Here is a 16,648-nt window from a genome sequence, read left to right as displayed (position 1 = left end):
AAAGATTACTAGAAGTAATACGTTTTTCTCAAGGGATGTATGGATTGAGTTACAGTATTTGTTTTACATGGGGAAGGAGAAAGTCAGTGAGGATGCAGAGTTCTTCACCACTGGGCACTGGGCACAATAAAAAGGCCTGAAGTAGAGTCAGAGTTTGTTTACCTTAGAGTAGTAATAATTACTTCTACTCTTTCTCTGTGCAGATTGTGCATCCTTGAATGGTATTTATCCAGCATTTCCACCACAACCCACTACATTACCCCTGAAGATACAAGGCTGACCTGCTCATTATGTAGAAAGGTGCACTTGAGGTTTTTTTTTTTGCTTTACATACTCCTGACTCTTGTTCTATTTCCAGACTGTACTTCCCATGTTCTTAATAAATAATTAAGCAGGTACATACTGTTGGATATATCCCTCTCCCTGGCTAGGCCTTTGTCTTACTCTTCTACATAATATATCTAGATCTGATTAAGGGAGATGATCACTTTAACTTTTCAGAGACATTTTCAGCCTGTTCTGCAGATCTCAATGCTCCACTTGGAGCACATGCCCATCTTTGCTCTTCTGCAACAGTCCCTAGATCTGCTGAGAAGACAAAATTTTCCTACTTTCTTAGAAGAAAGCAGTGTACAGATGACTTTTAGCCTCCAACTGCCGTGCCACACCGAGTAAGCAGTGATATCCAAGGAGTAAATTGTGCTCTGAGAACATAGTGATAACTTAAAAATACAGTATTTAATTGGGTTGGTAGTTTTTTCCTTACAGGCTTTTATGTGCATATAAGAATTGCAACTGTCATGCATTTGGAAAACCCACTCATGTTTACAGTATATTCATCATAATCATATATTTCTAACCTAATACACAGTGTAAAAATAAAAATACTTAGAAAATAATTATGCTGTTCAACTTCATGAAATTTGCTCTTTTAAAATGAGCATAAAAATGATTAAATTATACTTCCTAACAACTATTCAAAGCCAAAAACACCATGGCTTAGAACAAGGTATTAATTGGAACAGTCTTCAAACTTTAAATCATTAGCTTATACTTCTCCTTGAACTATGGAAAGCTCGTGGCAAGGTTCTTCATTTATCTGTGCATAGGAACACTTCTAAAAACCAAAAGCTGAGGAAAAGTTGCTAAGCTTTGTTTTTCAGAATATTGGTTTTAATATCGGAATGTCCTGGAATGCTGTAGTTGATTGATGTTATATAGGGCTTGGCCGGTCTGTGTCCAGTGCTGGATCTTGTTGGAGGGATCCTATGTAAGCCATGAAGCTGTTGTTCTGATGGCTCCAGTCGTAGTAGTCTGGAGAGAAACTTAAAAAGAAAACAGAAGAATTAGTGCCTGACAGGGTGGTTCAGTAGATACCTATGGGAAAAATGCAAATCACATAGAGGAGGTTCTCATGCTAAAGTACAGAAGTAAGATAACCCCCCAAGCAAGGGTTCAGGCAGCTCTTGATTTTTCTGATCCGTTAATTATTTTGCCTCAAGTGTTCTCAACTTATTATGTGTTTCCTGATTCTCCCAGTTCACTAAAGACCCTCTCCTTTCTGACTCATTGTTCCAGAAGGTGCTTGAAAATCCCAGAAATGATGCCACTCATTGCTGCCAAGTCCTGGCACTGTGAGGCCTGTCAGTGACAGCCCTAAATCTCCTGTGTCCGTGCCCAAGGGCCTGGGACTGGTTAGCAGCTCTGGCATGCTGGCATTTCTCCCATGAGCAGTGTGAGACAGTGTGTGTGTCTGGCTTGGTTCCCACTGGGAGCTGTACATGTTACCAGTGTGGCTGGTTCCCTGATGGCTCTGTGTGGGAGAAGAGAGTGCTTCTAGCTCTAGGATGGATACCAGGTTGGCAAACACCAGCTCCAGCATCCTGGTGGGTTTAGTTACTAAGTGAAAAACTAATGAATGCAGGGGTAGGATGATTGATAACTATAAATAGTGAGTATTTAACTTTACTGAACCATGGTCTGGGCTCAGAGACAGTGACCACACAGTCTTAGCTGAATGAGTGACAAGAACTAGAGCTGGGTAATGTAACCTATGGTTACATTATTAATGCCAAGTTAGTTGGTATTTTTAGATGAGTGATTATTATTAGATTAGCTTAATCTAGTCTTAGTATAGTGTAGATACAGGAACAGCAGATGCCTGAGCCTCCTTTCAGAACAGGACAGTCCTGGAAGTGCCTTTCCTTCTCTGAATTAGGTGCTATCATTGGTGTGAGCTGCTCCTTCTTGGAGGGAACCCTTACCTAAAACTCCCAGTTGCACAGAGAAAACCAAATTTTTATGCCAGCTCTGGGTGGTGTGGGATTTCAGCAGTTAGGTGGATTTTCCCAAGCTTTCAACAAATGGGAAAGCAAATGCTCCCTTCATTTCAGTTAACCCTCAAGACACTTAGCCATGTTACAGGGCAATCTAAGTTGAGATGCCTCTCACTGCCACCATCACAAGCTGCTGCCTGTGCTGTTGAGCTCTTCCCTGCTCCCCCTGAGCAGGGAGACAACTGTTTTTCTAGGCTGCCTTGCTCACACACTTGAATGAGTAAATGGCACTTCTTAAAAGGCACTTTTGGAAGAAACAGAGGGTGAAACATGCAACCCAAAGATCTGACCTGCATTTTTCAAAGCACAGCATGCTTCTGCTATTCTTAAATTATGTAACCATTTTCATTCTTGTGAATGATCCCAACTCCGTGCTGTTTTTCCACTACAACTTCCCCAGTTGCTTCCCCTCACCCTCCCTGGGATTTAAGCAACGCTTGCAGCTTGACAATTTACATCAGTGTTTTTGCAGCGTGTCAGAGTTGTTCCTCCTCCAGTTTCTGTTTCAGGAAGCAAGCAGTTCCCTCTTGTATCTCACCTGCCCTGTGCCCCCTGTGGCGCAATGTTCCACGCTAGATCGTCATCGCTGTCGTATCTGCGAGGGTTGTCAAAGAAGTAAGATCTGGGACTGAAGCCATGGCTTGGGACCATTCCTGCATTAGCCTGAGGGAAAGGAAACCTTGGTCAGCTCTTGCACAGATAAATAAACTCCTTGGTCCTTGACTTCTAAAAGAAGTCACTGCAGACTTTACCTCCTGGTTTCCAAAATAAAGCAGGCAATTTAACATTTGCTGTAGACAATAGAAATAATTTTGCATTCTCTGTTCATCTCTATCAGCACAGGGGATCGTCTACTGGTCTCAACAGCATTTCCTATCCTTATTTCTTTCTTTAACACATGACCCATTTCTGAAACCACTCTCCAGTCTGCGTTTAATCTGTCTGCTGAATTCTTGTCCATCCTTTAGCACTTTGTGCTTTTAGCCAGCTGACTTGAAGTGAGCAGTAGGGAAGCAGCTGAGAAGCTGAAGGATTTGATTTTAAAAGAGATTTGATTTTACCTCCCACATTGGTCACACTCTCTCCTGCTGCCTTATGTCCCTTGCCTCAGGGACGGATGATTTGAAGCTTGGCACCCTGCTTGGTGAAACCCTGCCTGAAAAGCTCCTTTTAGGACCTCACTGAACAATTTTAGCATCTGCCCTTTTAGGCTGTGAGGGTCAAAACCCAAGATCAGGTCCTTTAATAAAACAGGGGAAGGGGTATATGTGTAACTTCTTTATTTCCCTATGAATCAAAACAGGAGATATACAAGATTTGAAAGGTCAGTGCAGAGGAACATCTAGAACCCAGCTGAGCCTTATCCACTGAACCACGGCTTCCAACCCTAGGAAACAGGGTTCCCTGCACCTGTGGATGAGCCAGGACAACATCTTCTCCCTGGCCTTAGGCGGAAGAGCATTAATCTCCTCCTTTATTTTAGATGTTAAATAACTTTGACGGAGATGAAGTAAAGATAGGTACATCTCTGTCGCGTGCGCATTTCCAACATTCGTCTGGCTGAAGGTAAGGAAAGGCAAAGGGCCACACACTGCAGTGACCCTGTGTCAGCACCAAAGCTGACAGACAGCTCTTTCCAGCCCATAATAGTCTGTGAAAAGGAGCCTCACGTTTGAACAATGCTGAATTCAGGATGCCTCTACTCAAACTTTGTTTCTGAAGTCCTGAATGAAACATAAAACCAAAGAACAACTATTTCTCAGGGTTTTTTCTTTATTAAAAAAAAAAAAGAATATTCTGGATTTTTACTAAAACGAAGTTGTTGTTAACCTTTTTTTTAACTAAAGAGGGTTTTTTTAAATTCTAACACCATGCTTTCTGACTAAATATTTTCAAGTGCTAACACTTAACTGTTGCTAACAGCCTCCTGAACGCATTAGCCCAAAAGTCCTGCAGTCCTTGGTCTCCCTCTTGTGGCATCCTTGCACTGAAGTTCAGTTTTCCCTTGCTACAGTCTCTCAATTTTTTGTTTCATTCTAATGTTGTTTCTGGTTTTCCTCTTAATGTTTGTCATATGCAGAAAAAAAATCTATAGATGACCTAACACATATGACAGATAATGTCTACCCTAAGAAAGGTACCTACAAAAGAAATGATATCACTGACTGCCTCTTCTGAACTGTATATGAAGTTGAAGATTTAAGGCTTTCTGCAAATCACAATGCAAAAATACAGTGTTGTATGTCTTACTGCAGTGCTCTCTGACTTGTGAGAGTACTGCCTGACTCCATTTGAACTCTCATTTGAGTAGGATTCAAAGTCTTCATAGGATCAGCTTTTTGACAGGATTAGACCACATCCCTTATTTTCATGCTCTTGTGATCTCCCACACACTATCTGAATTTGTCCACCGGGTCTAGCCTTACTAAACTCATTTTAAATGAAATGAGATCTCTCTGTGGTCACTTTTTAGAAGACTAGCACCACTGGACTGTACTTAAAAACATTTCTTGTCTTGGCAGTTGTGCTGTCCTAAGCAGAAATGGGGCTGAGGTACTTTTGGTGATGGACACTGGAGACCCTGGGGTTTCTTAGAGCAACATCAGGTATCACTTTCTTGTTCAGTTTGGTTTCATCATTGTCTCTGAAATGTTCATGTGAGAATAAAACCCATCACCTTGTCCAAAAAGTTATTCTATTATTTGCTTCTCTTACTTGTGCGTTTACCATCGACATCTTTTTTGGGGAATATTAGCTTTGGTTTGGCTTGGCCTACAGAAACAGAGACACTACCTCAGTCATCCTAGTGCAGGGCTGGTATTCCCCATGTGCCTGTCAACCAGTATGTCCTACGCTAACCTGGAGACTTTGCCTACAGCTATAAAAAGATGCTTGTCCATATATTAACTTAAGGATACTTACAGGGAATTATGTTTTCAACTCACACCTTAATCTCCGCTCTGCTGAAATGGCAAACAAGTCACCGAGTGCTTGTTATGGCCACTGCTCTTTGACTTAGAAGCAATTCCATGGCTGAAAGAATTCCATCTGTTATTTCACACATACCATTGAACAGTTAGCATACTGCTGTGTGATGACACATCCCAAGTTTGGATAACAACCTCCTTTTCCGCTGACTCCAGTAAAGTGCTCTAGAAACTTTTGAGTTTAGGGAAAGATGTCCCTAAATTTAAGAATGTTCCTGATTTTTAAGGTAAAATGCCTGAGAAACACCTTGGTAAATCTGCTGCGTTTCTTTCATGAGGAGTTAGCATAAAGAAGTGGGAAGTTTGGGTTGACTTTGTTCTGTCAAGGACACTTTGAAAAAGAGAAATCAGGATGTTAAGAAGCAAAAGCTCCTTCAGAGGCCAAGCCCTCCAGACTTATCTGCACATTACTTTAACAAATACCCTAACGAATTCCACTTACCAGATCTTTTGTAGGGTTTCGGACACGGAAGAAATACACAACCAAGGAAGTAGGCAAGAGCTCCCAGATGAAAAGGATCACTCCAAATACTATGTAACCTGCATCTCCCAGCTGACATTTCAGATCTGCCTGTTGAAAAGTAAAAGTGAAAAGTGTTTAAACATAAAGTTGGTAGCTCATTTAAAGGTCCAGGAGGCAACGTGTTTTCTTATGAAGTTTTGTATTTAAGTGGCTGAAATGCTTGACAACAAGGCCAGAAATTACATTCAGTAGAGTCACATTAACCTGGCTAATGATTAAAGGCATATTAGAAAAATCAATATGCTATCTTGGGCACATGACTTCCCTTTCTTTCTACCTTTCTTCCTCCTCCTATCTTTCCTTCAGCAAAATCAAAATTTAATACAGGGGTCTTCCCAGTCTAAAAGCCCAGCAAGCAACCATTAATTGATTAAGTAATCAAATCCAATGACGAGAAACTAGTTTTCCAGTCCTTTTCCAGCTGGGAAAAATAGTGAAAGAACAATCAATGTTCAAGGGCATTGCTTTTAAAAATGAAAGGCTTGGCTCTCCTCATATTGGTGCACACTGTAAGCTTGAATAACCCCGCTGTTACTGTAGCATTAGCTTTGATCTTCTCTCTAGATTTCCACCATTCCCCATAGCCACAGAGGGCAAATCCTGTCCTTTCATGCGTTTTGTACAGAAGAGAAAAGGGTGTTTCTGACTGGTGACCTGAGGCTATACCGAAGTACAAACACTGGCCTGTAATTTTAAAAGTTACTTTTGATTCTGGTACCAAATTGAGTACCCACTCCTTCATTCCAGGCCCTTTACATTAGTTCAAATAATTTACCCCAAAATTCATACAACTCTAATGTCACAAGTCAGAATAGATGTTCAAAAAATATAGTGGTGGCCCAAGACCTAAAGCATTCCACTGAGCTCCCTATGAACAACCTCTGCCTCCACCAGGGAAACAGGACAAGTAGCCTGGCCATAAAGTTCCAGCCCCTTTACTCCAGGCTGCAGGAGTCAGCACAAGAATTGTCCCCTGCAAGGGGTCAGCAGGAGCAGCAGCAACACTCCAGGCCTCAACAAGAGGGAAAATGTTTGATTCAGGAGACAAGTCAGAGCCCAGTGCTCTTCTGTCTAAACCTGTGTATTTTAATTACACAGACTGGCAACTCCTAGCTGCCCTCCTCCACACCTCAGCAGGGCTGATTAGAGATCCCTTGACAGACCCTGCTCAGCTAACTCATAACGAGGTCCCCTGGGCAATCCTATCCTACTGTTTACCTACTTCTTAATTACAGTTTTATCTCCCGCTTAACAGAAAGTTGTTTATGGCCCCAGGTTTGCTTGGCCACCCTGGCAATACAAGGCCCTTGCACGGCTGGGAACACTGCTTTTGGTCAGCAGGTGCTTGCTGAGAGAGGGGGGAGACATCAAGTGTCTGAGATTTTGAGGCCAAAGAAAAGATACTCACGATCCAGACCCAGGCCTACCATTTTGCCTATCCTTGACATAGCTGGAAAAATACTGGGACCTTGACATGTTTCAAAGCAGAGAGAGGAGCTGGATGCCCAAATTTCATAAAATTCAACAAAGAATACCCCATTATTTCCTTTAGTGCTTTTGTCACCGTTAGTCTTCAGTTTAAATTCTCACTTGCAATTAAAGGTCAGGAAGAATCTTAGCCTTATCCTCAAAGTACAGAAATCATCATCCTAATGACAGAATTAAGGTAAATAGCTCCACAGCCTGGATGGCAACGGGAGGTTTTATGATAATTTCAGAACTGAGCATTTCACTGGAATGAAGTACTGTTTCTCTGCTGCTTCAAGCAGAAATAATGGACAAAATACCCATCTTTTTTAATAAAGAAAAAAGAACCTTTTTAATAAAGGTTTCTTTTTGTTTTGATAATAAGATCAAGGTAAATAAAAAATTATTTAAAAAAATTATTTGGCTGGTCATTACTTCCTTCTTTTTTTAGGACTGAGTTGGAGGTTTTATTCTCCTCATACCAAAATCACCAGAAATTTGCGTTTCTGGAGCAAAACAATCTTAAGGCATTGAATAAAAGAAAAAATAATAGGACTTGAACATATTTATTCCTCTTGTCACAGCATTTAAGAAGTCAATCATCACATACAGAATGAGATTTTCTCATTAGCAAATATTTTCATACTTGCCTGATCTGATACATTGTACCAATCATAGTCAAAGGAGTTGACTTTCTTGGTTTGGGAAAACGATAGGATGAACAAGTTGTAACAGGCTCGTGAGGTATAAAGTAGTATAACAGTCACTCCTATACTTGTCACCTGACAGACAGATGAGCCCTGGAAGAGATTTAAACACAGGTTATTATCCATAAGAGAAGTTGAGAAACAACATTGCTTTCCATGGACTTTGAGGGTTGTCACACTGTTTAATGCAACTGACTTTTTCCTTTCCTTGTTTGGTCAGTATATCCTATACTATGTATATTCCTGTATTTTGTCAGTACAGTGCTTTCCAGGCAGTGGTAGCAGTTCCAACGCCTAGCAAAATGGGCTGTGACTAATTCCTACAATTTAATGAACAAGTGCTATTTTCAGAGCCATGAAAACACATAAGAACCACACCTGCTATCAGGTGGAGCGAGAGAATTCAGCCTTCAGGTCTGCATTAGCTACAGAGCAGCCTGTATCAGATGCTGGCTAGCTAACATGATGCAACCTTGCATCTTTTTACAACTTCTTGCTCTGCTCCTCTTTCCCAAGTACAGAGCAGGTTGTAGCAGTCAGCAGTTAAACACAGCACGGACAGGAACAGAACATCCTGCCTTAGCTAATGTCAACACAGAGGGGACAGGCAACGTGGAAGCATGGCCTGTGGGCAGTGAGCATGGCAGGGCAGTCTCAGTGGCAGCTTGGGCACAAGGGCAGGGATGGGACTACAACTGTGAAATCACAACAGTTCCTAAGCCCTAGAGAGAAAACTGGACTGAGCAGGGGAAGGAGCCTAATCCAGTGAGAGGGGTAAGTGAGATGGCTGACCACTGTGTCATATGGAGAGGGTCACTGACTGGGGCTGAGAAACCAGTACGGCAGTCATAGCTGGAAGAAAGGCAGGAATCCAGGAGCCATGGCTGCAGGAATCTGTGTGAGTCTAATCACAGAGGCAGGCAGATGTACCGGCTTTGAAAGAAGCTCAAAGTTTTTGCAGTTGGCCCTGGAATAGTGCTTTTCACAGCCAGAGGAGAAAAGACGGGTTAAAGCTCTGTGTGCTTTTGGGGGCAAGTTCCCTTGCAGTCATTTGCTTCACTAGCCCTGCCCTCTCCTTCTCCTGGCAGACACCCACACAGGGAGGATAGGCTCCTCTCATTTCTGTGAGAGAGACAGGCCAAGAGAGAAGTTGCTCCTCCCACTACAGTATTATTTATACCAGTGCTGGAGACTGCAAAGTCTGCTCACACATTCTGCTTCCAGGTTTGCAGCCAAGGAGCAAAGGTCCAAAGTTCTGTAGCACTTTGGTAGATCAGACATAGAAGAATAGGGAAAGTCACAAAGCCACCAAGTCCTGAATTCCTGACCTTTGAGAGACTACCAGGGCTCCATTGCTGCACACCCATGCTGCTAGCTATTGCCCCTGTGGCTCTGTCAACCCAGTTCCTCAGTCTGCACTCCCCAGTGAGTGTAAGTTAAGAGCAGCTCAGGGATTAATCAAAAAAGCTTGCATAAAACTAGCTTGCCTATTTTCCCAGCAAAATAGTATTAATTCAGGAAACAGTCAGGCTCAGAAGTATGCCTGCCCCAGTGCAGCCAATGTCTCTGAATTCCTGCTTACAACATGCTGGAACCATCACTTCTCACCAGGCCACAACCTGCAGCCATGACAGGAGTGAGCCAAGAGGCTGTTGCTACACAGGAGTTGAAGCCAGATCCTTAGCAGACAGCAGTGAAAGCTGTGGCAAGACCAGAAAGCCGGAAATGCCTCAAAGAGGAAATGTTTGCTAGGCACTTCTCTGTTCTCCTTCGACACTAACAAGTCAGTGAGGCTGTCATGGAAACGGAGGGTGAGAGAGCAGAGAGAAGCTGCTGACTGGCACATACCATATCCCAGTCAGTGGCATTTACAGACTGGGGATAGCAGAAGCGAAGGGCAGAACGGCGTCAGTATTTCCCTGTATAGATTTTCCTACATAGCTGTCATTCTTTAATAGTTAATAGTTAAACGTGCTAGAGATTTACCAAACTTCCATCCCACCAAATCCAAAAAAGGGGATAAAAGTGTCCTGGTTTTGCTGCCAGTCAAATATACTTAGTGGACTTGGGAAGAAAGAGTGCAGCAGTGAAAGTAAAGCCAGAGGAATCCTTTTTCATCCCCAGGCCCCTGCAGAAAAGAGGGGGAGCCCCAAGCTGGTAGCACTTCCCACAAAAGAATGCTTTTGGCCAGCACAGAACTGGCCCAAGTCAGCACCTAATGGCAGGGCTGTGCACCTCCTTGGTGCTGGCATAGCCTTGGCACAGAGAACCAGAATGGTCCCCCATGCCAGGTGACAGCGATGGATGTGTTTTCACATGTGGTCAGACAGTGCATGACAGCAGATGGGAGATGCAAATTAAAGGCCACCAGTACTGATGCCTATCTTTGTGCACCACAGAGCGTGCCTTATCTCCAACATTATTTCTGTCATATCACTGCAGAGAATGGATTTTTCTTCTTTAGCAAGTTTTTCGGCATAGCAGTAGCAGATAAAAGCAGGATGTTTTTCAAAACGAGTTCCAGCCATCTGTATCCCTAAAGCACATGCAGTCAAACCCTACTGGAAATCCCCAGAGGAACTCCCATTTCAGGTCAGCAGAAAGGAGCAAAGCACTCTCTTGATTCTCATTTCCACATTCAAACTTTTATCAGCTGAGTATTCTATCCTTTCCTGTCTGCAGTAATATTAGATTTTGTTTGGGTTTTGTGAAATAGCTTGAAGTAAAGAAGATTGGGTTTCCCACAGGAGGAGGAAATGGAACAAAGTAGTCTACCAAAGCCTCCCTTAGGTTAACACTGCTTTTTTACAGAGATTTGTATTTCTGTGACTTGCAGGAGCAGAAAAACTCTTCTTACTAGTAAAAATAATCCATTGCCTGTGCCCTTTGGTCAGCAAATGACAGGTTTGAAAGAAACAAAACAAACTAAGCTGTGTTTTTAAATCTTCTGTTCAGCCCTGAACTTTCAGTTGTTGTGCAGTACAGCCAGATTTGATTAAACAGGAAATGTACTTATTTCATCGGATTAAGTAAATGGAGAGAGGAATTTTATTATCAGATTTTCTAAATAAGAGCTGAAACTTACATTTTTTAAAGGTTCACTGTGGTAATGGCAATTAGCTAAACTAATAATTTAAGATTTAACTGTCTACTGCAAATGCAAGGACCTTTGAAAGCCCTGTTTCATTATTTTTAGATACAAAACATCTTCACTGATTATCTTATAAACCCTGCATGCTCATGTGATCCCACCCAGCTCCTTGATCACCAAATGTGTTCAAAACTGTAAAACTAACATTTCTTTAAAAAATGTTCTGTAAAGTAATAGCAGAAACTTTTTACCCCTTCTCCCCAGTTGACTAAATTATAATGTATTATAATGTATTCTTTTAAAACCTATTCTTATTATCTATGGGACAATACACAAATGTATAAAGGGAAATGAATATTTCTCTGGCTTATCTTCAGCATGCTGCTACCCTAAACAGTTAACTTAATCAATGATTTGACAAGCTGAAGGATCCCAAAGTATAGGCCACTTCTATTTAGCAATACTGAAATAAACTGGTCTTCATACAGGGACCTGGAGAAAGCAGTATCCACCTGAAAAAGAACTCTGAGATACTCCAGCCGATAAGTTCTACAGACTATGCCTCAAAAATATTTGGGATTTCTAGTGCTAGCCAAAAGCTCCCTTGATACCACTTAGTATTTCATTCATATATTGAACAGGATGGCCAGCCAAGAGCAAGCTGTGAAGTTTAAGGCCTCCAGTTCTCAGGGAATCTAAAGGACTGTGTGGCTTTATGTCACACTGTCCTTGTCTCCCAGAAGGTACTTGAAAAGAACTGAAAATGTACCTTACCTTGGACTCCAAGTAAATGTTGGCTAAAGACATCTTGGAGATCTTATACAGGCAGATGGAGAGTGAAACAGCACACAGCACAAACAACGTGTCATTAATTGCCACCCGGACAGAGACAATGACTTTCCTCTCTGAATTCTGTGTCCTCACCAATACTGCACATGTTAAATTCACCAAGAGGAAGAGGAGGCTTATGAAAAGAGAAGCCAGGTAGAGGGGCAACCTGGGAGAGTGAGGAGAAAACAATTTTAGTGTCATTGTTCAGCAAGTGTCAGTCATGAGACAAAAGTTGCACTCTGAGCAATGAAATCTGCATGTGTTGGGCTGCCACAGCTGCCTGAGCCCAAATCAAAGTGCTCCAGATTGCTGGAGAGATTAACCTAGCTCATTTCAAACCTGTTTTTACAGTTACACAACAAGCTATAGGTAAAAAAAAAAAAAAAAAAAAAATCAAGCAGCAAAACATGGAAGACTGTTTGCAGCAGAAACACAACAGCACGGTTGTTAAAAACTGCTTTAAATACACAATGTAATTTCTGAGAGTGTGCACTTCATATACAGCATAAGCTGCCTGGCTACTCACTGCCAGGAGAAACCTTTCAAAAGGTTGAATTACATGGAAAGGACTGTTTTTGACCATATATTGGATTTACTACACCACTGCTGCCATGAGAAGAATCACTGACTGCTGATATTTGCCATCAGATTTCATATTAAATTAGGGAAGTGCCTAACAGCAGGAAAAATCTCTGAGTTACTGGTTCCCCAGCATCTCTCTCTGTCCTCCCTTTTTCTAAATAATTTGGTCACAGTCAACTTCTTGAAAGAAACATAAATGACTTTAATTGTGTATATTGATTCCGGGTTGGCATTTTGCCATCGCTACCAGGAGAAAGGTCCATTTCCACAACCACAAAAGCAGAGCTGGAACAGAAATATGGCAAACATAAGCCCTGGAGTTGGACTGGTTTTCTCCATCTGTTTTTTTCCCCACCTACCCAGCACTGATACCCGCAATACAAGTATACCTCATACTCCAACAAAACTGCTTTAAATTCCTCTTTACTCCTACACAGGCTGGGGAGCTTTGCACTAAAAAAAAAAAAAAAAAAAAAAGGCATGTTTCCATCTCAGGTATTTGCTGACTTCATTATCATTGCTGACCAAGGCAATTACTGATAAGGTTCATAATGTGCAGTCACTGAACAAGAGGTTTTGGCCACAGCTTTTCATGCCTGCTGGGAACTTGGAATTTGGCTGAGAGCAAACATACAGATTGTCCCCAAGGAATCCAGTTCTGGTTGTTTAAAAATACTTTACCCAGTGGGCATCTTTTTCTTTCACACATTCATATTCTTTTCATTCATAATCACTAGTGGGGTTCCACAGGGCTCCATCTTAGGCCCTGTGCTCTTTGACATCTTCATAAATGACTTGATATGGGACTGGAGGGGATACTAAGCAAGTGTGCAGATGACACAAAACTTGGAGGGGCTGTTGACTCCCTGGAAGGCAGGGAGGTCTTGCAGAAAGACCTCAGCAAATTAGAGGACTGGGCAATCACCAACCACATGAAGTTGAACAAGGGAAAGTGCTGGATTCTGCACCTGGGAAGGGTCAACCCTGGATGTATGTACAGACCAGGGAATGAGATGCTGGAAAGCAGTGCTGAGGAAAGGGACCTGGGAGTCCTGGTAGATGGCAAGTGGAATATGAGTCAGCAGTGCCCTGGCAGTCAGGAGGGCCAACCGTGTCCTGGGGGGCATCAGGCAAAGCATCACCAGCCAGCTGAGTGAGGGGATTGTCCCACTCTGCTCTGCACTGGGGCGGCCTCACCTTGAATATTGTGTGCAGTTTTGGGCACCACAATATAAGAAAGATATTAAGCTGTTAGAGAGTGTCCAAAGGAGGGCAAGAAAGATGGTGAAGGGCCTTGAGGGGAAGCTGTATGAGGAGCGGCTGTTCAGCCAAAAAGAAGAGGAGACTGAGGGGACACCTCATTGCAGTCTGCCACTTCCTTGTGAGGGGGAGCAAAGAGGCAGGCACTGATCTCTTCTCTGGCCTGAAGTTGTGCCAGGAGAGGTTTAGGTTGGAAATGGGCACTGGAAAAGGCTCCCCAAACAAGTGGTTACAGCATCAAGCCTGATAGATTTCAGATGATACTCTCAGGAACATGGTGTGACTCTGGGGGCTGGGCCTGTGCAGGTCTAAGGGTTGCACTGGATGATCCCTGTGGATCCCTTCCAACTCAGCATATACTTGACTCTGTGATTCTTTTGGTTTAGCATCAACGCAGCTACAAAACTGAAGCATAACTGGCTTCTCTTCAGAATGCAAGGAGGGTATATCTTTGAGACCTTTTAAATGTCTAACAGGGGGAACTGAAAGCCCAAAAGCCGCTGCTTGTGAATCAGTGCCCTCCTTTACAGTTATATTTGGCAGTGAGCAAGGATGACGATTTTTCCTTGCCAGGCATGGAAATTCCCTCTCGGGGGAAGATTGTGCTCATTCTTAACTTTCCAGGGCAGGGTTCTGTTTTTTGGATAAGCAGCTGGAGAATGTAGTTTTTTAAACCTCACAGTCTAATGCTGGAAGTACTGTAGTCCTGAAGCTCCTCTCTTACGTGGCTTCCTCCAGAGAATGTAGTTCCCAGTTGTAATGTGAATTTACAGCTTTTATTAGTATTTCAAAAGTCTTTAAATAGTGGTCATGTGTCTCCCTTTCCTTCCCCTTCAAAAGGTTATTTAACAGTCTCATCTCTACTCCCCTGGTGGGGATTTGGGCTTAAAAGGAAAGGTACACTCTTACACACTGCTTTGCTTGTGGGACTTGAGTAAGTACACACTCTCTTTTTGCTCATAGTAGTCAGAAGGACCTCCTGCTGCAGAACAGCCTGCTTGCCTGCATGCAGCATCAAGCTGCTTTGCAACTATCGGGGGCTTAGAGGTTTCCAGGCCAGGCTCCTCCTTGACAGATTTTAGTAAAAAAATAAAGCGCTGTCATGTTCTCGTGTCCACACACTCCTGTACGTGCCAGGGTGAGCTGTCATGGCCAGTCACTTGTGCAGCTCTTCCCATAATGATCTTCCAGCCCCCTTATTAACATGATGTGTCTGGGGAATTGGCTGCCTGATTTGACAATAGAAGTATTGTTGCTGAACTTATGAATAAGCACCGATGGAGACGCAGGGTGTCCCTCTCAGGGCAGTTTTAGGGTCTCAGCAGCTGCAGATTAAAGGCAGAAAGTATCTTTACAGCTCAACTACAAGGGCACGTACAAGGCATGAAGAAGCATGTGGAGTTTTCTTAGAAAACAAAAAAGCGGGACAGGAGAGGTGCTTCCAGGTTCTGTGGAAGTGCAAGTGTAAGCAAAAGTTCAAAAGCCTACTGTGACTAATCCCCACTTTGGGCCTAGTCCCTTTAAAGGTGCTGTGTGTAATCCAGTTTGGCTGGGGAACGCACGTGCCTGAGTGTTCTGTTCTTTCTGTGTCAGGCTGGAGGCATCCCTAAGTTTTTCTTTGAGCTTAAAATCAGAACTCAGATACATGCAGTGAGATTTCCCTTGATTAACTGGAAAATCTGTTTGAAGCTACTGCATTTTGTACTTGGTTTTCTCTAAAACCATGCAGTGTCTGAGGCTTGCACATGCACATATAGCACAGCAAACCTGATCCAAACCCAGTGACAGTAAGAAATACCCAAGCCCAGGAAGACATGTAGAGGTACTGTTTAAATATCAAGTTGGGCTGGCACAGACTTTACCTTGAGATCTTTTACTAATATCACGAAGACCGTGATGAGTAAAGTTTGCTTAAAATTCTGGACCCCTAAAATGATTTTATCAAATTTTTATTTGTAGCTAAAGTATTTCTGATTTCTGAGACCTGTGTCAGTACATTGACCTTGCATTGTCCCATTTGTGTTGCCATTATCTATTGCAAAAATGCCAATACCAGGCAATAAAGTCCGACACTTATTAAAGAAAATGGGAGGGGGCAGGGGAAAGAGTGAACATTCAGTAACGAAGAAAAATCAGATTCAGTAAGTGCAGATTACAGACCTGTCTGTAGGCCTCAGATCTTTCTATGATCCATCACCCATTTCTACCTCAGGATTTGAGCAACCTGATCTAATGAAAGATTTCCCTGCCCAAGGGGAAGGCGTTGGACTAGATGATCTTTAAAGGTCCCTTCCAACCCAAACCACTCTGTGAGTCTGTCATCTTTCACTAGCCTGTTACAATTAAGATTCAGGATCTCAGCTGTGGGTATGTACATCTTACACCCCTTCAATTGCCCAGTATAAGATGGGAAGCCAGGTCAGCTTTATTTATGTGGCTCTTTTAGACATTCATGCTGAGAGATCTGGATATTAAAATAAAATACAACTGAAAACCTTTACCAACAGAGCTGAATAAGAAAGAAAAAACTATACCATACCCAAGAGTGCTCTGTATTAGAAATGCAGTAGGCAAGAGTCAGGGTGGACACGGAGCTATTGTGGGGCATGAGTAATTCCAGTCACAATACACAGTAAGTATTTAGGAATGGAAATGCTCCAAGAGCTACATGCAGGTGCTAATGTAGCCACTTCATAGGCATTGACAATCACAAGCTCCCTTTGCCTCAAGAAAGACATTTTCAAACAGCTTTCAGAAATAAAGCCTTGACACAAATACTGGTAATGGATGAGGTTCAAAGCTTCTAGCTCTCACCTCTAAAGCCATCCAGGAGCATGTCTGCACAGTCCTGTACCATCCTGACC

General features: G+C 42.6%; 1 protein-coding gene across 4 annotated transcripts in view; it reads right to left on the bottom strand.

Annotated features, from left to right (window-relative positions):
• Positions 1–719: 719 nt before the first annotated feature.
• The window catches only part of GPR137B (G protein-coupled receptor 137B), a 32,645-nt gene continuing 16,716 nt past the window's right edge, over positions 720–16,648 (bottom strand). For 3 of the 4 annotated variants that reach the window (XM_027900112.1, XM_027900111.1, XM_027900113.1), the window contains 5 exons: positions 11,886–12,108; positions 7,964–8,113; positions 5,766–5,894; positions 2,875–2,999; positions 720–1,314 (listed from right to left, as the gene is read on the bottom strand). In XM_027900112.1, coding sequence (XP_027755913.1) covers positions 1,146–1,314; positions 2,875–2,999; positions 5,766–5,894; positions 7,964–8,113; positions 11,886–12,108 — 796 coding nt within the window. In that variant the 3' untranslated portion in view covers positions 720–1,145. Of the gene's footprint in view, positions 1,326–2,874; positions 3,000–5,765; positions 5,895–7,963; positions 8,114–11,885; positions 12,109–16,648 lie in introns of all 4 variants that reach the window. The other variant, XM_027900114.1, reaches the window with a different exon arrangement.

The sequence above is a fragment of the Empidonax traillii genome, unplaced genomic scaffold, assembly GCF_003031625.1.
Source record: "Empidonax traillii isolate 1590-97213 ecotype Southwest subspecies unplaced genomic scaffold, ASM303162v1 scaffold707:size593822, whole genome shotgun sequence".
NCBI classification, from domain to species: Eukaryota; Metazoa; Chordata; class Aves; order Passeriformes; family Tyrannidae; genus Empidonax; species Empidonax traillii.
The sequence above is the reverse complement of the archived record's forward strand: the minus strand, read 5'-3'. Positions and strand labels throughout refer to the sequence as shown.